This window comes from Podarcis vaucheri, assembly GCF_965113315.1.
Source record: "Podarcis vaucheri genome assembly, chromosome: 8".
Lineage (NCBI taxonomy): Eukaryota > Metazoa > Chordata > Lepidosauria > Squamata > Lacertidae > Podarcis > Podarcis vaucheri.
Genome location: NC_138766.1, coordinates 76,013,742 through 76,038,133, shown reverse-complemented (window position 1 = coordinate 76,038,133; position 24,392 = coordinate 76,013,742). Strand labels below are relative to the sequence as shown.

At 39.1% G+C, this 24,392-nt stretch overlaps 1 protein-coding gene across 4 annotated transcripts in view; it reads left to right on the top strand.

Annotated features, from left to right (window-relative positions):
• CSMD3 (CUB and Sushi multiple domains 3) overlaps positions 1 to 24,392 on the top strand; it is a 603,606-nt gene that overhangs the window by 375,155 nt on the left and 204,059 nt on the right. For all 4 annotated transcript variants that reach the window (XM_082235380.1, XM_082235382.1, XM_082235381.1 and 1 more), the window contains 6 exons: positions 2,348 to 2,530; positions 3,973 to 4,299; positions 8,697 to 8,891; positions 11,370 to 11,508; positions 20,955 to 21,142; positions 22,264 to 22,452. In XM_082235380.1, the coding sequence (XP_082091506.1) occupies positions 2,348 to 2,530; positions 3,973 to 4,299; positions 8,697 to 8,891; positions 11,370 to 11,508; positions 20,955 to 21,142; positions 22,264 to 22,452 (1,221 nt within the window). The remainder of the gene's footprint in view (positions 1 to 2,347; positions 2,531 to 3,972; positions 4,300 to 8,696; positions 8,892 to 11,369; positions 11,509 to 20,954; positions 21,143 to 22,263; positions 22,453 to 24,392) is intronic.

The window sequence follows — 24,392 nt, the reverse complement described above, 5'->3', positions numbered from 1 at the left end:
TCCTGCTTTTACATAGTGCCGTGGAATAATAATAATAATATTTTTTTTCTATTTATCTCTTTTCATAAAAGTGTGTTTTTCAAATTACTTTAGCCATAAAATAAAGTTGTGGTCCTTTGCTGCTACTTAAACGAAGGAGGAGCCTTGACTCAGTGGTAGGGCATCAGTTCTGCATGTTGAAGGTCCGAGATTCATTCCTCAGCATCTCCAGGTAGGGTTCAGATAGCTTCCTGCCTGAAATACCTGGATACTTGCTGCCATTCAGTGTAGACAGTACTGAACTAGATGGGCCAATCAATGGCGAGGCATATGCCCATGCTGCCCAGGACGGGCATGGTCCCAAAGGGGGTGGGGCATGCTCCCGAGGGAGGCGGGGCACAGAGGGTGCCTCCCAGGCACGGGATAGTTGCTCGGGTGCATGGAGCGGCGCACGCACCCTGCAGCTGGAGGCGACGCGAGCCGCCCATGGGGGGGGGAGCGAGCCACTGATAGCAGACATTCAGTGCATCGACCGTCCATGATTCCCAAGCCTTCCCCGGTTGTCAAAACAAAGAGGAAAGGGGGAAATGCCGCCAGCAAAGTGGCACAGCTCCGCTCCCTCCTTCCCCTGATGGCTCAGGGTAGGCTTGGGGGTTGCAGGTGGGTGGTGTGCCAAATGTCACCCCCTCAGCGAAGACACCTGGGGCCATCCGCCCCCACCACACACCCCTTCGTCTGGCCCTGGGGCCAGTGGTCCAGCTCAGTATAAGGCAGCTTTCCATGTTCCTATCTTCCAAAGATAAATAATTTGAAAGAGAGTTACATTAGACATCAGTTATTCTCTGACCTACTGCGGGGCAATTTCCCAACGTTTCAAAGGGAGCTGGTTCTATCGGAGAAAGAAAAAGAAAAGTTGACAACTTTTTTTCTTTATGGCGTAATGTGAAGAGATTTCCTAATACTTAATGTTCTTTGATTTAAGAAGATCACGAGGAGTGAAAGAGAAAAATGTGAGATCTCAAACTGTTTTGATTCAAAGGTTTCTGCTTCAAACGATTATTGAAGTTTAGACGCTTAGGGGGCTCACAAACTACAAGTTTAAAATGCAAATGCATGCAAAAGGCTCCTGATGCTGTTTGGTTTATTTATTTATTAATTTATTTAAAGATAAAACAGCTTTGGGAGGAGAATATTAGGAGTAGAGAATTGCCAGGAGATTCCGTAGGGCAGATAAGGTGCTTAACCCATTGTCAGCTTGAAATGTGACTGTTGGAAATCTTCCTGGTCCCTGAATATATTTAGTTTTTGTTGTTCTAAACATAAATTGGATCACAACCATTTGGGTTATTATCAGGCCATATTAATGCATACTTACAGACAGAACTTTATTCTGCAGCAATACCTGGTAACCATTTTTTCATCTGATAAACTTTACATGATCATGCGGACTTGGTTTTTTAGTGTTTCAGTGACCTTTTTTTTTCCAGCGAAGGCAATTAAATTCTTTGTTCAGACATGAAGCTGACTAAATATCCTTCAACAAGTCTCACTCAAACAAAAGTCATTGGTTTGTTGCAAGGAAGTAAACATTGGGGTGTCATGCATTGGACATATATTCTATGCCAGGCTTTGACAACATTGTGCTCCCCAGATATTTTGGAGTATAATTCCCATCTGGGTTGATGGAAGTTGCAGTCCAAAAACATTTGGACCGCACCAGGTTTACAAAGGCTGTTGTATACCAATGGTGCATAATATTAACAGGGTAATAAATAAGTGACAGTGCAATATATTTTAAACAATATTTTGGCCAAGGGTAATTTATATTTTCTTAGATCACTATTAATAGCCTAGTCATACTCACTCATCGAATGTGCTTGGGGGAAAAGACAGCCCATGACAGTTACAGTCTATAGTGATGTGGTTTGTCTTGAGAAACCTGACACCGTATTTTGAAGTCAGTGTTAGCACTTTGTTTGAACTGAAAATCTGAGATTTTTGAAATTGACCTTGTCCAAATCAAACTGATATCTATCTATATATTTAATATGCTTCAATTAATGTAACAGAAATCAGCAGTACTTTCCATATGAACGATTGTTTGAAAATTGTGTATATAAAAATACACTGGGAATTGGGAGTGCCTAAATCTTACTTTTTGTATAAAAGACTGAAACTTATTTCTCCCATATTTGATTGTGTACCATTTAGAAGTGACAGAGATTTCATTAGCAATTCTTAGTTTATATATCAGTTTTCAGTTTATATCCTCACAGTCTTCCCACCACCATTTTAGTTTTGGAGGAATGACTATTGACTATTTAATTTACTTCTTGGGCAGTAAATTGTTTATCTGCTATTTCCACAGAGATTGAAAAAGAAAGCTGTGGGGATCCTGGAACTCCATTATATGGCATTAGAGAAGGGGATGGATTTTCCAATCGTGATGTGTTAAGGTTTGAATGCCAGTTTGGATTTGAACTTATTGGAGAAAAATCTATTGTTTGTCAAGAAAATAACCAGTGGTCAGCAAACATACCCATCTGCATTTGTAAGTATAAACATATTTATTCCAAATATTTTAGCACAGCACATATTAATTTTTAAAAAACCCTGTTTTAATTATGATATACACTTTTCCAATGCTATTACCATTTATATTCTAAGTAAGTGCGAAGTTTTGTAACGATAAAAGTAAATGTTGCCTGTCTTCATCCAGAATGGGGGCTGCTGTTGGGTGCTTTCATGGTGCCATTTTGTAATTTCACACAAAAGAAGCATACTTTATATTTGCATTTTATCTTTCTTATGTTCTATTTTATAGGAATTTTTAGAAGCCCGTTGCATTTCACAAAGATAGTAGTGGCTGAATTGCAATCAAGGGCATTTAAATTATTTACAGATCCTTCCCCCATACCATGAGTTATACATGAATATCTTTTAATACATACATAATCATAGAGAGAGATATTTTGGCTGTCAAGTATTAATATTATGCAGAGCTAAATTCACCATTTATGCAATACATTGTATAGTGCATAGTTTTTGTGTGTGTGTGTGTGTGTGTGTGTGTGTGTAAGAAAATACACATAAACACAAGATTATCACTCAACCAAGATTATAAATTACATTAGGGTTAGTAAAATAGCAGTATTAGGTATGAAATATTTTCTGAGCCAACAAGGAAAGCTGAAAACTATTTTGGTCCTACTTCATTCCTTATACTTATTTGTAAGCTACAAATTATCATGGCAACATTGAGCTTTTGACTATTAATGTGCTCAGTGTGGAATTGTTCATTTGAACAGTTCCCAAAAAGGGAAAATAAATAGTACCAAATGATTAAGGACTGCTGGACATGGATAACTCATGAGACCTGCTGTGATTTCAGTATAATATAACTGCCCCATTTCCCTCTTGCTTCTGCTGTTAGCAGATATCCCCACAAATTGAAAAAATAGTAGAAAATAAAATAATCAATTTGCAGCTACAGTTGTCCTTCTGTGGAAAGGGGTTTGTGCCTGAAAATCTATTCCAATGGGGGAGAAATAGTGTGGCTTGTGTACCAGGGTGGGTCGGGAGAACAGCCATCCAAATGTGCATCCATCAGAATTATCAAAAGGAAAAATTGCCTTGTTGCGTCTCTTCCCAAGTAAAGTTTATCTCAGCATTTTAAAGAATTAATTGCTAAGCAAGACATGAGCCGGAGTTCTGAATGGGTCTCTTTCATTGCAAAGGCTTCTGTAGCATCGATCTGCTATGGGAAAACTGTCCTTTATAGCTTCAATCACTTTGGAATAACTGTGTGGCTTGGTGAGCGCATAACCTTCTGGACTTTTTGTTGTTTTCATGATGAAGGTCATTTCTTCTTCCAGTGAGAAAATGAGCAGATAACAGAAATTTAAGGATGAGATTGGGATGTAGATTTGGAACTGCCTGTTTAAACTAGCTTCTGATATATCTTTTTCTAATTTCTTTCCTGGCTTTTGACAGTTCCTTGCCTTTCTAATTTCACGGCGCCAATGGGAACTGTCCTTTCTCCTGACTACCCAGAGGGATATGGAAATAATTTGAACTGCATATGGACAATCATCTCAGACCCGGGGAGCCGAATTCATCTTTCTTTTAATGACTTTGACTTGGAATCTCAGTTTGATTTCCTTGCAATTAAAGATGGCGACTCTCCTGATTCTCCAATACTGGGCACATTTACTGGGGCCGAAGTGCCATCCCATCTCACTAGTAATAGTCATATTTTGCGCCTGGAATTTCAAGCTGACCACTCCATGTCAGGTCGAGGATTCAACATCACATATAACAGTGAGTAGCATTTTAATCCACAATTAAAATTTGGATGCAAACCATTTCTATGGTACATGGGTTTTTTTAAAAAAAAGAATTTAGATGCTTTTTTCCACAACTATTAATAGTCAGATGCAAAAAAAAACAGTTCCATAAGTATGGGGAAAGAAATACTTGAACCAATATTTTTTAACCTGTTCTTCTACACTGTCAGTGTTCTGACCCAGTAACTGATTGCACACTTTGTTTTTTGTGCTTTGAAAGGAGAGGTTTGCTCAAGGATCTTGCCTCACTTCACTCTTCAGCCAGATCTTTCTGTAGAGAAATAAGTTTATGAAGTTTATGGGTGAAGGATATAATGAATATTTCCTGATTATTTACATTTGCTCTCCTGCTCTGTTTCTTTGTAATGTGATTATTGTATGAAACAGAGTTGCTACAAGATTATTAAGTGCTTAGTGTTTGGGGTGTTATTTTCCCTCCAGGGTTATGATATTTCATCTGTCCCTGATGAAGCTGGTATTTTAAGGTTTCAGCGCCTTGTAAATATGGCAAACAGGGTAGTTGTCTGCTTATATTGGCCTTTCTGAAAGAATATATGACTGTTGAGCTGTGGGGGTTTTTGTTTTTTTAACTGAGCTTAAGCAATTAATTATAATATAGGTTTACTCCTTTGCATAAGTGACACTGGTGGCAAGTACTGTCACTAATAAGTTGTCAAAGTGTAATTGAAGAGCATTAAAGTTAAATTAGCTGTGACGTATGTCATAGCAGCTTGTAATTTAAAACTGCTTGTTTGCCGCTAGTAATTCTCCTCCTTTTTGCTTCCCACGTTTTGCCAGGTTTATCTGATTCTAAATGTAGACCCAAATTAAGACACAGTTTTTCTCTTCCCAGGGCACTTTATAAATTAATTTTCAGTAGGCCATCTTTGTTTTCAAGTTTCATTGAAGTTTGCATCTATACATATTTTGAATCTGTTTACTTTTGAAAAATACAGCAAAATCTTCTGGAATTTGAAATTATTATTTTTTTTTAGAAGATTAACAGACTGGTCCTTTGCAGTTTTGTCTAGTTGTGAGTTCTCTTTTGTACAAGTAAGCATTATGCAGGATTGCAGACTCAGTTGTATTTATATTCACAGCTTTCATGAAAGGGAGAGAAAGTACAGAATACAAGGTGTATCAGTCTATATGTTAGTTAATGGAGTATATATGTACCGATGGTACTGTGACTGGATCACGATGAGGAACAGTGTGGCCTTGGTTTATCCTAAGCAACAGTGCTCCTGATTGAAGACATACAATATGATTATATAATGACCTTTATTTCTGTGCTGAATTTGCAGAGAGCCAACAGTGCACACATACACTGACCCAGAATAATTTATATTTCTTTAAATACACTGTCTTGATTTCAGCAGTGTCCTCCTGTTCACAGAAGAGCTTAAATCCAATGGAGTCTACACAAATGGAGTCGGGCAAGGCAACTTTTTTTTTTGCCAGTTAGACCTTTCTCATCAGCTGTTTACACTACTTCTCATGCTCCCATGCTCCAGAGCAGAACAGTGTGCTTATATGCAGGGAGCTGTGGGATGATGTGAGACCAGAGAACTCACTTTGTCAAATGTGGTACAGCAAGTGGCTGCTGGGGAGGGGACTTTTTCAGTGGTGGCATCCTTTTTAGTGCAATCCCCCCCCCAACACCCCACCCCAGATAGGCTTGTCTGTGTCACGGAAAGTCTACTCTAGGGATCAGCAACCTTTTTCACCATGGGCCAGTCCACCGTGCCTCAGAACATGTGGTGGGCCGGACTATATTTTGAAAAAAAATATGAACAAATTCCCATGCCCCCAAAATAACCCAGAGATGCATTTTAAATAAAAGCACACATTCTACTCATGTAAAAACACGCTGATTCCCGGACCGCCCGCGGGCTGGATTGAGAAGGCTATTGGGCCGGATCCGGCCCCCAGGCCTTAGTTTGCCTACCCCTGTTCTACTCAATATTGATCCAGAGTAGATTTCAATGCAGAGTAACAACTTTCAGGATCCCCCCAAAATAGACCAGAGGCAATTGTATTTCATCCAGCAAAGCTTTACTGCTACTGAAGGCAAATGAGCATAATGGTCACAAATCCAATACATTCAGGATTGGCACTATCCATAAGAAATCCAGTTGCAGCAGACTTAACTTAAACTTACAATAACTTGTAATAAATCTAAACCTTAACACTAGGCATACTACGTACAGAACACTACACCAGACAGAAAAGAGACAGAAAGAGAAAGTGTGAAGGCCAGGCTCCTTCTGGTCCTACTATTTTAGTCAGCATGACCTTGACTGAAAGAGATAACAGAACCAGTTTAAACCAGCTATGCTCAACTTCTCTGAAGGAATAACCCAAACATCATGAACCTTCTGCTTGTTTCTTTCACACAGAGAAGCTTCCAGAACCCTCTTGAATTAAGTAGAATAGGAAAGATCTCTACACACCAGATCAATACGTTCAGTACTAAGAAATGCAAACTGACAGTCTGATATTGTGGGCATTTTGGTACTGGGTCAAGACTTTTTTTATTTTTAATAATTTTCTAGGCTTTTCCATTTTAAAATACTTTACTGCTTTTTTAAAGTCTATCCATTAATGATGTCTCCTGTAATTATTTTTATTGCGGTTTTCAGTGATTGCTAAGTTTATTCTGTTTCAGACTTCATGTTTGTATTTTTCTTCTTTTGTATTTTTTTTTTAGCTGTAAACAGTCCAGAGAGTCTTGGTTATTAGGTGGTATATAACTCTTATAAATAAATATTAAATATTCCATTCAGTGAACAAAACTCAGCTCATGGACCTTTGTTTTCTGAATTCTATGTTTCACAAATGTAGTCTCCTATGCATCCACATAAAAAAACAAATCTAACCATACTTTTTACTCAGTAGTCAGTTGATACATTAATATGTATTTATTTGTACTTTTTGCATAGTCTACATTGTTGCCATTTTTGTGTGGTGATGGTTACTTTTCTCACATTGTTTCTCCAATGCAAGAATAACTTTACATTAGGTAAAGGTAAAGGTACCCCTGCCCGAACGGGCCAGTCTTGACAGACTCTGGGGTTTGTGCGCCCATCTCACATCTATAGGCCGGGGGCCAGCGCTGTCCGGAGACAACTTTACATTACTTTAGTTTATTAATGTCTTTGCCTTGGCGCCAGAAGAATCAGAGTATGTGGACAATGGCATACAATGTAGTCCCTCCCGTGTGCCTCTTCTGTCTACGGAAAATTTCCTATTAAAATCCTTATCTTGCTAGTGGTCTGACTTTTCTAAGAGACACTTTGAATTGTCAAAGGCTGAAGACAATTGCAAAAGCTTTCTTAAGCTGCCCACCATTGTTTTCTTTCTTTCCTTCTCAAGAGAGGTGAAGATGGTGCATTTTTTTGAGAAACAGGAATAGTCACTAGTTTAAAAAAGGATGAACTCTAGCAAAGACAGATTTTTTCAACAGCTTGTTACTGCCTGCAAGCCTCTTGACTTTATCAGCGAGTGACTTTCTCTATTATGTGCTCCATCATATGAATCTGAGCACAGAGGAGCAGGAAAAAAAATGTTAATGGAGGACATTTACTGAACTCTCTTTCAGTAATCAAAAGGATGTGTTTCGAACCACAATGTACTGTCACGAAATGCTAACCTACAATTATAGGAATAATGAGTCATACAAAGTTAATGATATATACACTACATATATGTTTCTATCTGAACTGCCTTCAGTTTTACTGCCATATCCAAAGACTAACAGGGCAGAAGTTAAGGTGGCAACACAATTTTTGTGTTCCATTTCTTTTTTAAAAAATCGTATTTTCCCTCTCACTGGAAAGAACGAGGAGGGAGACTTAGATATGCTCAGGATCATTCTAAATTAATTCTATATCATTTTTATTTGATGATGCAGAAATGCAAAATATTTCCTTTCTATAGTTGCCATGCTTAGGGTTTGCCATATGTTCCAGTTACTCCATACTTTTGATATGACAGGTGCCCACTATTGGTAGTTTCCAGAAGCAATTGGAAACATTTTTGTTAAGACAATTTCCATCTGGATAAAAAGGTTTTCATTTTGAATTGTTTTTAAACTGATCTCTAGTTGTTATTTTATACTGTTTTGAAAACCATTTTGAGCTGTCCTTACCTTGTATTTGTAAATTCCTTTGAAACACCTATAAAAGGCACATATAATTATCATTCCAAAGAGATATAATTATCATTCCAAAAGGATTTTCCTTAATCTGGGAACTGGGGAGGGGGAGTTCAGTGGAACATGTAAAGTCTGAGCTGAATAGGACATCCTAATGTATCTGGAAATCTGAAAGGCTTATATGTTACCCCTTTCCTCTTTGTTTCTATTCAAAGCCTTTGGACACAATGAGTGTCCGGATCCTGGTATTCCAATCAATGCACGGCGCTTTGGTGACAACTTTCAATTGGGAAGTTCAATTTCTGTCATTTGTGAAGAAGGCTTTATTAAAACCCAAGGAACTGAAACAATCACTTGTGTATTGCTGGACGGGAAAGTTATGTGGAGTGGACCTATCCCTAAGTGCGGAGGTAGGATGGATATCTTGATTGAGTCAGTTTAGTTTTATCATATATTTATAATTAATTATGTATATGTTGAGTTGATGGTCTATATCAGGCATCCCCAGACTCGGCCCTCCAGATGTTTTGGGACTACAACTCCCATCATCCCTAGCTAACAGGACCAGTGGTCAGGGATGATGGGAGTTGTAGTCCCAAAACATCTGGAGGGCCGAGTTTGGAGATGCCTGGTCTATATGTTATGTGTGTTTGTCTCAGTTATGTCTACCGTACTTGATTCTCCCTTGCTCCTATTTATTTAAAATACAGTTTACATCATTAGATGGCATCCTTCAGGTATATAGATATTTAATGTTTATGCTAAGAGTTTTTTGTCTTGTAATACTTTGTTGTCAATTGTAGCAACATTTTTCAAGTCCACTCAGTGCTACAATCATAGTATGTGTGGCTTACAGGCATTCATTGTGCAAGAAGCTTAATGCATGATGGACATTTTCATATGATAGCATTCCTTGTGGGTTAGAAATTTTTCCAAGTGAACTGACTTTCAGTTGTCTATCATAACAGGTAAATGTTATTATAGGGTTTTTTAAGAAATGTGTGGAAAAACATTACATTTGCTTTGTCAGAAAAAAATCTAAAATATTGGTGATATAATATTGATATTTCAACATCTTTGTCATCTTGATATTTTACCACCTTGATATTTTACTTTTTAGGGTGGTGGTGCTAGTTAAAAATATTGATTCCAATAGTTGGAGCATGCCAACAATTGTACCCCTTATTTTATTTTATATAGTTTTGAAGGCAAGTATTATCAATAGCTAATCATGCTTAGCCCCCTTCTCAAAATGCTCTTTTGAGGCATAATCTGGATTAAGAACACATGTCATTAATCAGACTGTGTTCTTAGTAGTAGCTTTTATCCCTTCTCTCTTTAGGGTAATGCATTCCTTCTCTTTTGGTGTCGCACAAGTGTCCATCCTACATAGAGCTATTTCCAATTATTTTATGACATTTCTGGACATTACAGTCCTTGAGAATATTGAGAAATTCTGATGCAGTCAGCGGAAATAATCCATTTAACTTCAGCTCTGTGTTACAGAGTTCTTTCTACAAGGACACATATTTACCTGTACTTGTTCATAAATGGACCAAATTTACCATGTATGTGGCACAAATTTCACCTAGGCCTTAACTGCTACGTCTCTGATGGCACTTCAGGGGCATTAACACAAGCTAGGGCCATGAAACACATTTCATAGATAGTTTAGATACCGGTACATTATCTCAGCAGTCTTCATAATGACCTGTCAAAGCAGATCATTATCACAATCTCTGTATTGAAGAAAGGCATTGAGGCTGGAAGATAATGGTTTATTTGAGGGCCAAACTGCACGTTACTTATGTATAATGATAGCTCATTGCTCCTTTTGGAATATGAAAGCCACTTCAGGAGAGGGAGACTGAAAACTTGGATGGAGTAAGTAGGAGAAAGAATTAACCTTCCCATGAACTAATTCTTCCCTTTTCAAAACCACTACTTACAAATGGCCTCCTATCTCTGCAGCATTTAAAATGTGTTTGCTTTCACAAACATGCAGTTTGAATACCATAATGGAAAAGCCAGGACAGAGGGCTATTTCGGAGCAGATAAATGGGATGCAAACAAGAAAAGGCTGCTGGATCCAGCTCCATGACCCCTCTAATCCAGCATCCTGTTTTCACAGTAGCCAATGATGATGGTGGTGGTGGTGATGATGGTGATGAATTAAATGTATATCCAAGGATCACAGGGCAATTCACAACACAAAACTACAAAATGCCAACACAAAATACATGATAAAGCACAAACAGATGCCTGTGGGAAATCAGCAAGCAGAATTTGAGTACAAAAATCCTCTCCCTTCTCGTGGCTTCCAGCCACTGATATTCAGAAGCATTGGTGCTTCTGACCACAATGGCAGAGCATATCCATCATGACTAGTAACCATTGATAGCTTCTCTATGAATTTGTCCAGTCCTATTTTAAAGCCATCCAGGTTGGTGTCCATCACTCTAGAATGGGTGAAGCAGGTCAGGAAAAGGTTAAGTCTTTCTCCCTCCCTCCCCTCCCATTTCATTTCTCTCATTTGCCGCCTCCTGAAGTCACTTTTAATCACTGTTATACATTATCTAAGATGTAGTGTGGTCCTCAGTCTATCTAGTGGGTTAACAGAAGAGGTGAAATTTGAACAGAGGACTTATTGGTCCACAGGTCAGCCTCTAAGGCTGTATGCTGCACAGATAGATCTGTTATTTCAGTGTTTTAGCCTGTGTTTTGTGAAAGCTCCATATATGGACCACCAATATTCCTACAGCCACAGGGCTATTTTATACACTGACGTGCAAACACATTTGTTGTATCCTTTATTTTTGAATACTGTGTGAAAACTGCGGCAATTTCAGCCTGACAGCAAATACAAGTCTTTGTTTTCTTCTTTTCAGCTCCCTGTGGTGGGCATTTTTCTTCTCCCAGTGGAGTTATCCTTTCTCCAGGCTGGCCTGGGTATTATAAAGACTCCTTGAATTGTGAGTGGGTGATTGAAGCTGAACCAGGACACTCTATCAAAATTACATTTGAAAGGTCTTGACAAAAGCTTTTTCTCCTTATATTTCCACTTTTTACTGATAAACTGGAGATATTTGTTTCCACTGTCATATAGATACAAAACTAACCTTCATTTGGCACGCACTATTTCCCCCCTTGCTTTTGTTTAATTGAGAGTCTCTTGAATCTTTGAGGGGTATTGGAATGTAAGCCCATTTCACGCTGTTGCTTCTGTTGGTTGTAGAGTATTACTAGTATTATCAGCAGGCTTCACCAGCTTTTGGTTTCAGTTTTCCCACCACTACCACATGTCCCAGAACCATAGTGATAGAGCAGCCTTTCCCATCATAGATATTTCAGGTTAAAACTCCCATAGTCACTGACCAATTGCCATGCTTATTGAGGCATCAGTTACAGCCGGCTCATCATTCTGGCCACCGTTTGCATCCTCAGCAATGTTCTGTACCCAGCATAGTAAGTTACAGGGCATTGTGTGTGCATGTGGGGCGTGGAAGAGGCATTGGAAGGGAGGGTAGTGAGATGGTGGCTGCCACATACAAAAATTGCCAGGGAATATTTGGGGACCATTCTGTGTAGTAGCCTGTTCCATTGAGCATCCATTAAGGCTGCGACCAGCGGGACTGTTGTGGCGTCCAGCCCGCTTCCGTGCTTCAACCTGCTTCTCCCAGCTACAGCAGAGTAACTTGCGCAGTGTGTGCCTGTGTGGAAGAATCTCAGCCACGGAGTAAAACACACGTGTAGCAGCTTCTCTATTCTAAGAAGCGTTTAACAAATCAGCCAGGAGAGAGCGACGGTATGATGCTTCTCCTGTGCAGCAAAACAGAAAGTAAATGTTCACAAAACAAAGACGTGAACACCCCCCCAGTGACAGGATGTAATTTCCCGATCTGTTAACCCTGTAAGCTCTGGGTGTCCTCACATAGCCTTATTTGGGGGGGGGGTGATAAAACAATCAGAATTTTTCCTTTGAGAGACTTTTAGCTGAGCACTGTTATGAATGGATTATGTCTGATGTCCACTAATACGGCCTCTACTGTGCCATCGGATGAATCTGTGGCCTCTCTGCTCTGATTGTTCCCTGAGCAGGGTTCCTTGCACATTTTAAAATGTGTTGGTTTTAATTATGTTAATTCTAAAATGCTGGTAATCTATGGGCCCCTTCGGCAAGAGGCATTCATTTTTGAGAATGAGATCACAGCTGTGGAGAAGCAGGGCAATGAAATGAATAAATAGAGCTGCATTAAGGAATCAAGAATGTGAAACTTGTAAATTATTGATCTGCCTAACTTTTAAGACATGCTTGCATAATTACTTCATAAGGAGAAAACAATGGTTTTTAAAAATAATATATTTCAAGCTGGAAGAGGAACAATATGTCTCTGAATAATACACCAGCTTGTGGAGTTCTTCTTCTTCTTTATTAATTCTTTAGTAATGTACCTCATTGAACCCCCCCCCCCTCAACAAAACAGCAGGGTTACACAATCCTGTGGACATCAAAGCACAGAAGGGGCCCAAGGATGTGCTTCCAAGTGAAGATGGTTCCATTTGCTAGTCTGGATTTCCACAGATCTGATTTAGAGAATGCAATGTAAAATTAAAAGCCAAGCACAGAATGTGACAGCAAATGTGGGGTGGAAGCAACTTCAAAAAAGAAAACTACCCTGAAATTAAAGAGCAGGCATATGTAGGAAGTGTGGCAGCCAGCTGTACTTGCCCTGGATCTCAGAAGGCAAAGCTGGCTAGAGGTCCCTGCTAGGGACCGCCTGCTTTTTAAAATTTTGTTTATAACTTTATTCTAACGAGACTCCCAAGTCAGGCCTCTGACAAGCTTCGCACGGGCCTGCTAAGGAGCATTTAATAGATGTCTGAAAAGCTAAAAATAGAAGGAACCCACAAGGCCTCCAAGGGGAAGGGATGTCATAATCTCAGTGTCATCAAGGAATCTTAGTGCCACAGTTAAGGGCAGGACCACAATCAGAGCCTTAGTTGCTGATTTTCCCTAACTGGCAGGCCGGCTGGTATGTGAGCAGCTGGTTCATGAGATAACCAAGCCCCCAGCCGTTTGAGGCGTTAGACGCTTAAACCAACACTTTAAATTGAGCCTGGAACCATTTTGGCAGCAACATCCCAAGAATCATTTTAGTGTATTTGAAAGACTGCTTGGTTGCGATGTCTAGCTGGCAGCTGTCATCAGCTAGCTCCTAAATCCACCTGCAGCTACACTGGTCACCTTCAAGTAAAAGGAGGAATCTGTAACTAGGACTATATCAGTTGCCAGTGCAATACAGTATGTTGCAAAGCAGTGTCAAAGGGGTCCCCATTTTCATCTTCAGAACTCTACTTAATGGAAGCTGAGGCTGATTATATGGATAACTTGTTTTTAGACTGGGGTGTGTTTATCTGTCTCTGTTATTAGGAACAAAGGAAGCAGCCTTATACCAAGTCAGGAAACTGAACAATCTGATTCTGTACTGTCTATTGACTAGCGGTGACTCTACAGCCATAACTGGAGATTCGAAAGCTTGAATCTCCCCATGCAAAGCAGGACTTTTTCCACTGAGCTATGGTTCTCTTTCTTTTTGTCTTCTTAATATTTCTCACCTGTGTTCTTTTTCAGTTCTCTTAGAATTCTCTTTATCAGCGAGACTTGCCGTTTCTCATTTCTTTCAATGGAAACAAAGTTCAACGAAGTCTTGATCCAATCCATGCTTTATAAAATATGCACCAACTTTTTATATTCTGTCCTTAGTACACATTTTTCTCTTGCATAGTGCCTATACTTTGTGAGCCTGCAGGAATTAACTGAGGGAACTTCTATATTTATTTATTTACTTAATTTTATTTAAATTCTGTAAATAATAATAATAATAATAATAATAATAATAATAATAATAATAATATGTAAGTACAAAGTTCTAGCCCATAACTTTGAGGAGAGCACAATATGTCCAACAGAGAACTCTCAGAATGAATAAATCCACACAAATTGTGGTTTGTCGGTATTGTATGTGAAGAGACCCTTACTGAATCAATGTTTGGACCTCCCAATATAATACGACCTATACATCTGAACAACAATATTTCTGTACTACCTATGAATGGTCCCACCATTTAATTTCAGTTTTATGATTTGAATAGAGTCCCATAATGTGTCTAACATGTAGGGTTTTAAATGGTAGCTTATTGGTTCCTGGTAGCTCTTAACTCATCCACAAGAAAGCCTCCTTCTCATCTGCCTCCTTCTACAAGAAAGAGGCAGAGCTGACAGTACAGGTTTAGCTACTCAAGCACAGGTCCTTCTTGATCAGCCTTCCTTAACCTGGTTCTCTCTAGATGTTTCAAAATATAACTCCACCAGCCCCAGCCAGCACTGTCAGTGCCCAGAGATGATAGGAGTCATAGCCCAAGACATCTGGAGGGTACTAGATTGGGGAAACATGTTCTCAATAATTTTCCACACCAATCATTTCCTTTAGAGACTCCAGTTCTCAAACACTGCCACTCCTGCCAGAAACTCAGTTAAGGCAGCTGTTTTGTTAATCTGTTTAGTATTAAGTGGCTCTAAACTATTGTAGGCCTATCACTGTCTCTGATGTTAAGTAATTGGCTGAATTATCCAGATTAGCTGAGCTCTGAAAGCTTGCTAAGTAAGAGCTGATTTGCATTTTCATTAGTTTGTAGAGCTTGCAGAACCTCCTTTTGGGTGGCATGAATCACATTTCTGATTCTCTTTCAGATCTATCATTCAAAATGAGGGCTCATGGAGCAAAACCTCAATGAGATTTGTAAACTCTGCAGGTCCAGGTCATGCTTATTCCCTCTGGTATGTCAGCAACAGCAGTGACTAGATCTGTTGAATGTTGCAAACCCTCTTAGAGTCTGATCGGAAACAATAGCAGTGAGAAAAAAGAATTAGCACTTTTTATCTTAATGTGATGTTGAAGACTAATTGTTACAGCATAAATGCAAGCAGTTAATCATCTCGTTGCTAAGTACTGCACCACACTAATGAGCTTAGACCTTGCACATCATATCGTTAATTTAAGTTATTTCCCAGAAATAACACTTTATATTTCAAATATGCATATAGCTTGACTTCCTTCAGATATTTCCCTTTTGCTTGGATAATGAATATTGCCTACTCATGAGGAAAAAAATAAAATGGGCCTTATATTTCTCTATAATTAGTGAATAGTTAGCTCCCACACAAATTTCACAAATTGCACTCAAACAATTACCAGGTGTTAACGATTTGGTTGTAACCACTTTGTGAATGGGTTATTTATGTAGTCCTGCCAAGTAGTAAGCATAATCCTACCAGACAGATGTGTGGTAATGTCTGTAGTAAACTTCTTGTCTCTGCCCATCCCTTGATTGATTATTCTGGGAGGAATTCAGTGTAGTGCTGGGCCAATCATTCCATCAACTCAAGCATTTCAGCTTGCCAGATGGAATAACCCTCCCTATCCTTTTGTTGTTCTGGGGCTTCTCCTGACTGAACCAGAGCCAATTTGGGTTTCTGTCAGCAGCACTATGGGAGAGAAGAGTGCAGAAAGCCCAACCGTATTAGTGGAAGTCCTTGTGCAGGTATTAGTGGAAGTCCCTGTGGAGACTTCCATTAGTGAGACTCATTAGTTGAATCTGATCCTATCATTTTAGCTATGTTGTTCATTGATTTGTTTGTTTCCGGGAAAGGGTTCACATTTTAATCCTGAACCATTTAGTAATTTACCACAGTTAGATTAGCAAAAACAAGTCATTCTCTCTCAGCGGTCTGTAAACTAGGTACAGATTTCAATCCTCTACACACACTTAGCAGGGACCGCTACAGTGATGCAACCATACTTGCTTTCATTTGGTTTTTTTGTTGCTGCGCTTCAAAGGTGTTTAGGGTGGAAACAGTAAATAAGACATCATATTATGCATGATGTGGTGAAAGTGGATAGAATTAAGCTTTTCTCTCTCATAATACTAGAGCATGAGCCATCTGGTGAACCTAACTGTAGGAGATTCAGGACAGAGAAAGGGAAGGTCTTCTTTGGAGGGCACTTAGTTTAACTGTGGGTTTCGCTTGCACAAGAAGTTGTGATGATCGCCGCTTAAACAGCTCTGAAAATCTATTGTGCAAAGCCATGACCCTATGATGTCTTCAGGATAGGAGGCAACATGACTCTAAATGCCAGTTGATGGGGAAACAACAGAGGGAAGAAGGTTATTGCCCTTATGGAGGCTGAACTACATCAGCCTTTGGTCTCACCTAGCCAAGCTTTTCTTGTGTTCTTTGCTTGTTTGTTATGACACACTGGCATTTACTTAGCATAATGCCTTAAAGAGAATAAGAATAAGAATAAGAATATTTATACCCCACTCATCTGGCTGGGTTTCCCCAGCCACTCTGGGTAGTTTCCAACAAAATATTAAAATACAATAGTCTATTAAACATTAAAAGCTTCCCTAAATAGGGCTGCCTACAGACGTCTTCTAAAAGTCTGGTAGTTTTTTCTTTGACAACTGGTGGGAGGGCATTCCACAGGGCAGGTGCCACTACTGAGAAAGCCCTCTGCCTGGTTTTCTGTAACTTGGCTTCTCGCAGCAAGTGAACCACCAGAAGGCCCTTGGCGGTGGACCTCAGTGTGCGGGCAGAACGATGGTGGTGGAGACACTCCTTCAGGTGTACTGGACCAAGGCTTTTTAGGGCTTTAAAGGGCAGCACCAACACTTTGAATTGACCCCGGAAACTGGGAGCCAATGTAGATGATAAAAATTGCTCAAAGATGATAAAAGATTGTTCAAACTTAAGAATGGTATACCATAATCGAAATATAATCATTAATCGGAAGACTAAGGAACCAATTGTCAGTCCAGCTAGGACATATGAGAGAGTATATATGCTTGGGAAGCACCCATTGTTCATGTAGTTATTTCCTTTGATAAATGGTTTCTGCTTAAGAAGTTCAGAACAGCATGACACTGTGTTATACAGTAGGAATGAATCTGCATCGGATGTGAACTGTTCCTCAAAGTACAGAACAAGAAACTTGTGCAAACCCTTTATCTCAGGATCGCTTCTTATATTGCATTTTTGTGAAACTGGATGGGTTTTTCTGCATCAATATGTGCTTATTTTGTATAATGGAAGTACATTCTGTTTTTGTAAAAATAAATAAATCTGACATATGTTGAGGAGGCTGCCCCCCATTTAAAGCAACTGCATTGACTGGACCACTAATTTAATGTGAACAACATATATTTTTATATGCAGAGTTGTAATGCAGAGTGGTAATATGAGTGAAACATGAAAAGTATGTTATTCTTCTGTAGTAGTGTTGTATTCCTTCCAGAAAGAAGAAATATACAATGGTATGCCTTTTACTGAACAAACACAAGTATTCCTATGTCTTTCCCACCCCAGGGGGCTGGGGAGGGAAGACTTCTGAGCTTGCTTTCAGATAGATAAAACCTTGCTGATTTGATGGCAGTGATAGTGACCTTTGGTGGAAAAATAATAATTAAAATGTTGCTTTGTTTGGGGGGAAGGTGGGAAATGGATGGAATCAGGTGATTTCTAAAGATGCAGTATCATCTTAAAATATTGCCGCACAGTTTTTAATAACATGCAAATATGGTTGACACTGTGGCTGTGTTGTAAACCACTAAAAGCTGTGGCTGGTTTCAAATGGAAATGGATGTTTTTTATCCTCTCTGGTCACACAAGAGGACCAAGAGGAAAGCTTGGGAAGGAAGACCATGCATATAATGCTAAGCTATGGTTTAGTGTTATTTCAAAACAATGTCTAGGTGGGTCCAATGCGGATGTAAAGTTTCTCCGTGTTTCCAGTTATACAGTGAAACCATGGTTAAGCTCTGCACCAGAGGCTCTGTGTGTGGTGATACTAGGAGAAACCTGCCTTCCACCTGGAAATCAAAAGTTTGGATGATGTTGTTGTTGATGATTTTATATATTATTGATTTTGTACCCTCAGAAACTGCATTTTCCTAATGCAGATAATAGTGTAATTATAATAAATTCAAACCATGCTTTGCAAATCTATTTTAAAGAATGGTTTCACATAATAACTTGTAGCCACTTCTTAATCATTAGAAGTAATGCTTAATCATGTTTAAGAAAAACAAGCTATTTTAACTGCTGCCTGGTTAGTGTCCCTTACATGTCTTTTAAAAAGAGAAAGATGAGCGAGTTGGACTCAAGGGATTCAAGATGGTGCATTTTTTTTTCCATACTCCACACCCTGTGGAGTTACAAAATAAGCCACCATTTTGAATTTTGAGATTACAGAAGCTTCTCATTGTTAACTTGGGCATCACTGGGGAAACCAGAGTGGCTGGGGAAACCCAGCCAGATGGGCGGGGTATAAATAAATAAATTATTATTATTATTATTATTATTATTATTATTATTATTATTATTATTATTATTATTATCACTTGGTAAATAACAAGTTTGCACTTTTATCACAAAGTGCATTTTTCTTTTTGTTAGCCTATTGTGTTCCAAGTTTTGTTTCTAAACTGGAAAAAGCATTTTCCATTCTGAAAATAAAGCCATTAATAGCCCGCCATTCTGTTGTTCAAGACACAATTGCATTAGGACTTGCAAGCTGCTCTAGTTTCCTGTAAATTTATGATCAGTGTTCAATCTTTTGCTTTTGAAACCAAGTAAAACTCAATCATGCTTTTGAACATAATAAATGAGTGGTCAGAAGGGATTGTTTTATCAAGACTTTATAGTGTTAATTAATACAGAATCTTTAGAATTGTGAGCTTTGGGCTACATTATTATGATCAGTGGTTTTGATCATGAATCAGATGTTTTCCAAGATCTAAAACATAGGAAAATAAGAAGGATTTCCATGAACAGAATGCCTTTTTGAAAAATAAATTATTTCTAATGGAAGTGACATCTTTGAATATATGCCTTGCCACTTTCCCCCTTCCTTCAGGAACTTGAATTAATATTTCTTTCAGGTTTATTTTGTAAGTGATCCAATACAAAAGTCATAAGGTTACTGTATATTGTGCTTTGACTGAAACAATGACTGTTCAAACATGGGTATTTACCAAGATGCTTCTCTATATCTTCATAACAAAAATAAATAAATCATTTTATGCCAGTTCTGGTAGTATTAATGGAAGTAGAAGTGAGCAAATAGTGCAAGGATTGCAGCATTAAAGATGTGCTAAGTTTCTATTGTCACTTAAATGAGGATGGATTGAAAAATGCAAGTATTTGGTGCACATTTTAAAAATTTAGGGCTAACTTTTGTATGCTGCTTGCTTCTGCTTTGGCAACTGTACAAGAAAAGCTCTTCAGGGGACCAGGCTTAGCAGAGGAACCACAGGTTGCAAAACCTTATATGAGCTATGGGAGATCAGTGTAATAAAATATGATTTTGCATAGTTAATGTCCTTGCAATATCATGGGTAGAGACAATGATACAACTATTGAGGACACAGCTGTAAGAAATAGCAAATTAGCAATTTGTATATTCAGATACAATTTAAAGAGGGGCCATTTGCTTCATCACTGAGGATATGATATATCTGTAAATAAATAACTAATCATAAATACATCTTTTCCTGGTTTAACATATTGAACAACTTTGGAAATGTAGAAAGCCCTTTGCTCAGAGAGCAGTGGTAGAACCGACATGTTCCTTTCCTGTACACACCCCTCTAAAAAAAAGTTCAGAAAAGCCCATTCACAGTAGAAGTGAAAGTGACAAGGAGCTGAACTAAAGGATCTGATGGGGTGCTTCATAAATTGGGGAGGAATATTGTTAGTTCCCCTCTCCCCAAGGCTTTGTGCATTATTCATTCTCTGCTGTGATAGTTGTAAAGAGCAGCACGTAAGTAGTCACGTAATCTGGGTAACCGGGTTCGCGTCTCCGCTCCTCCACATGCAGCTGCTGGGTGACCTTGGGCCAGTCACACTTCTTTGAAGTCTCTCAGCCCCACTCACCTCACAGAGTGTTTGTTGTGGGGGAGGAAGGGAAAAGGAGATTGTTAGCCGCTTTGAGACTCCTGAAGGGGAGTGAAAGGCGGGATATCAAATCCAAACTCTTCTTCTTCTTCTTCTTCAGCAGTAAAACTGACAACTGAGCCCTGTCAGTATAGAAGTTAAACTGAGAAGTCCCTTTGTCAGGGCATTTAGAGATGCATATGTGCAAAAAGGTTGGTGTCTTTGATATCTGAGTCACCTCCAGAGTTACTATGGATAACTGACACAGTGTGATGGAACATCATAAAACTCAATGGAAATAAAAGGACAAGGTTCACACATTCTTTGCACTTAGGGAGTTTAATTTGAATAAGGATTTGATTACAAAATGCATGCTTCATCTAAATATTATATGTAGCATATCAATTTTAACAGTGTTTTGTTTGTATGATCTTTGGGTATATTTTACGTCTATCTTATGTGTGTTTCTCCAACATAGATTCCAGACAGAACTCAATTACGATGTTCTGGAAGTGCACGATGGACCAAATCTTCTCTCACCACTTCTAGGATCTTATAATGGTACACAGGTCCCCCAATTTCTGTTCAGTAGTACCAATTTCATTTACCTTCTGTTTACAACAGACAACAGTCGTTCTAACAATGGATTCAAAATCCACTATGAAAGTAAGTAGCTTTTGCTTTTCTTAGTATCTAAGGTTATCTTGTAGCATCAGACTTGTTTATTTTGTGTATGTGCATGCTTGCATGAACACACATTTCATACATTTTTCTTCTTTATGTGTATATCTGTTGTGTATCAACAGCTGTATGGATTAACATGGCACCCATATATAGGGTGCTAATGAAAAAGAACACATTGATAAGTTTTGGTTTCTCTTAGTTTCTCATTTTTTTCCAGTCTTAAATTCATTTCTGCATCAGTTTGAATTTCTAAAAAAAAAACCTATTGATGAAAATTCACCAGCATTTTATTGCAAATTAATTATTCTGGAATAGCTTTTGTAACACCTGCAAATGGCCCAAATTTGCTAAGACTTTTAAATGAATAGTGCTGTAAGGGAAAGTTAACATGGGTTGCTCAGAACTTGAGAAACCAGTGTGACATTGGATTTGGTTCACTGATGTCATATTCTAGTTAAGTTATTGAGCAGCCCTACATAATTAGAAGTTTGGGCAATTCTTTAGGTAGGTGATGGGCTTCCCATCAAAACAGAGTGCCCAGGTTTTATGGAAAACAGTTGTCGATTTAATTTGAATTTATTCTCAACAGGTGTGAGATTAATTGAAAACATTTATAGGAAGCAGTTCCCAGAACTGAATTACTTCACTTGTGCAGTCTGTGGGTTTTGTGTGCTTCCATGGGTTGTTTTTTTATGTCAGCACAGTGCTTCTTTCTTTCTTTCTTTCTTTCTTTCTTTCTTTCTTTCTTTCTTTCTTTCTTTCTTTCTTTCTCTCTCTCTTTCTCTCTTTCTCTCTTTCTCTCTTTCTCCCTCCCTCCCCCTCCTAGCCATCCCTTCATATCCAGATTTATGGATATCAAATGCCTGTTCACAACGCACGGGCATTTCACATAGCCTCATTTACATAGTACTTTCACAAACACCATTCACACTTGAAACAATTGACCAGTGTTAGAGATCTTTCCCTTTTTTCTTCACTGCTTCCCACTACCAATATCCTCCCAGTTTCCTTATGCATGGATATATTAATCAACCATGTTAGACTATATTTCTCAGTCCTTTCTTTCATTTAATATTTGGAACATTTGTTCCCTTCCACTCCAGGTGTAACTGTAAACACCTATTCTTGCTTGGATCCTGGCATACCTGTTCATGGTCGTCGCTATGGGCATGACTTTTCTATTGGGTCAACGGTATCATTTGGTTGTGACCCAGGATATAGGCTCAGCCATGAAGAACCTTTGCTGTGTGAAAAGAACCACTGGTGGAGCCATCCACTCCCTACCTGTGATGGTAAGAATCAGTTCAAATTAGCACAAAATATCATCTATGGCGTGTCCATCACACTGGCTTTCAGATTTATCAGTGCTAGCTTTGTGTTAAGGAAGGAGAGAGGCTGGTCCTACTTTTGCAAACCCGATTCTTCTGCCTGTTTATGAACTAAAGACTCCAGGTCTACTTGTTAATAAACTAAAGGATGATGAATATTGTAGGCCAACAACATCTGGAGGAAATATGTTATCTTGCTCAATAATTTTGCGGAAAGGGTGTAGAATATTAATCAGCCCAAGACCTTGTGGAACATTTTCTCCTGGTGCCTAAAAGTATATAAGGAAGGCACCAGCCAAACTGCCCTGGAGAGAACATTCCACAAACAGGGGGCCACTGCATAAAGGCCCGTTCTTGGGGTACCAAACCTCTCATGGAAAAGAAGGGCCTCAGTAATAAATGCAGAGTCCGGGTCGGTTTATATGGGGAGAGGTAGAGAGCCAGTATGGTGCAGTGGTTAGTGTGTCAGACTAGGACCTGGGAGGTTTATATAGGGAGGGAGGTCTTGTTGTTTTTTGTTGTTTTGCTTTTTGAGTTATTGCAATCCTGAGCCATTTAAGGCTTTATAGGTCAAAACCAACACTTTGAATTGGGCCTGGAAGCTACTTGGCAGCCAGTGCAGTTGGGCCAGGATTGGTGTAATATGCTCAAACATCTTGCCCTAGTGAGCAACCTGGCCACCGAATTCTGCACCAGCTGAAGTTTCTGAACTGTCTTCAGAGGCAGCCCTACGTACAATGTGTTGCAGTAATCTAATCTAGATGATGAGTCCCTATCTACTCTAGTCAGGTACAGTTACAGAATCCTGATCCCCATGCTCTAAGACAGGCATAGGCAAACTTGGCCCTCCAGATGTTTTGGGAACTACAACTCCCATCATCCCTAGCTAACAGGACCAGTGGTCAGGGATGATGGGAATTGCAGTCCAAAAACATGTAAAAGTATGAAATGTTCCACTTTTTCTTTTGCTGAAATGCTTGGCAAAAGAAAACATAGCTCTTCTTGAAGAAGCAAATATCAGGACACCTTCTCTGTCCAGATAACAGCTCTCTTGTAATAATAAAATTAATGATCTTCATAGGCTAGCAGGTAGTAAAATCCACTCCAACACTCCTGCAAGGCTAATTAGTCTGCCCATAAAAAACTGGACCTGAACCCTGAGGTATCAGGTCTTCAATATTTGTTTCTTAATGATTCATACCTCATATGATACTCAGACTTTAGCACGGCTGTGCTGTGGCCATAATTTATTAGGTTGCAGCAATGATCTAAAAGCTGGTCTGCAAGCAGAAAGTGACTTTAACAATGTGAATGCTCCTGACTTCACTGCAAGATCCTCTGCTTCAGTTGCTGCTTCCTTTTCCAGTTCCAATCTTCTCATTTTTCCAGTCTTGTTTCCACTTCATTCTTGTATTCCTCCCCCCCCTCCACCGCCATTTCTATTTCAATGTTACAAACTTTGTAACATAAAAAAACACAAAAAGCTGAGTTCAGTTTAAAATGTGTCCCCCATGTTTCAGCCTGGTGAGAGTGCATGGCTCTACTCCTGACTTGACTCTTTTTGCTTTTCAAAGGTTCTGTTTCTCATTCTGTGCTGTTTCAGTTTTATCCTAACATGGAAACCAGATTTGGAAATTCCTTACACGACACTGAAACAGCATTTGTTTTTCCCTATTACACTGGTACCTCGGGTTACATACGCCTCAGGTTACAAACGCTTCAGGTTACAGACTCTGCTAACCCAGAAATAGTGCTTCAGGTTAAGAACTTTGCTTCAGGATGAGAACAGAAATTGTGCTCCTGCAGTGCGGCAGCAGCAGGAGACCCCATTAGCTAAAGTGGTGCTTCAAGTTAAGAACAGTTTCAGGTTAAGAACGGACCTCCGGACCGAATTAAGTACTTAA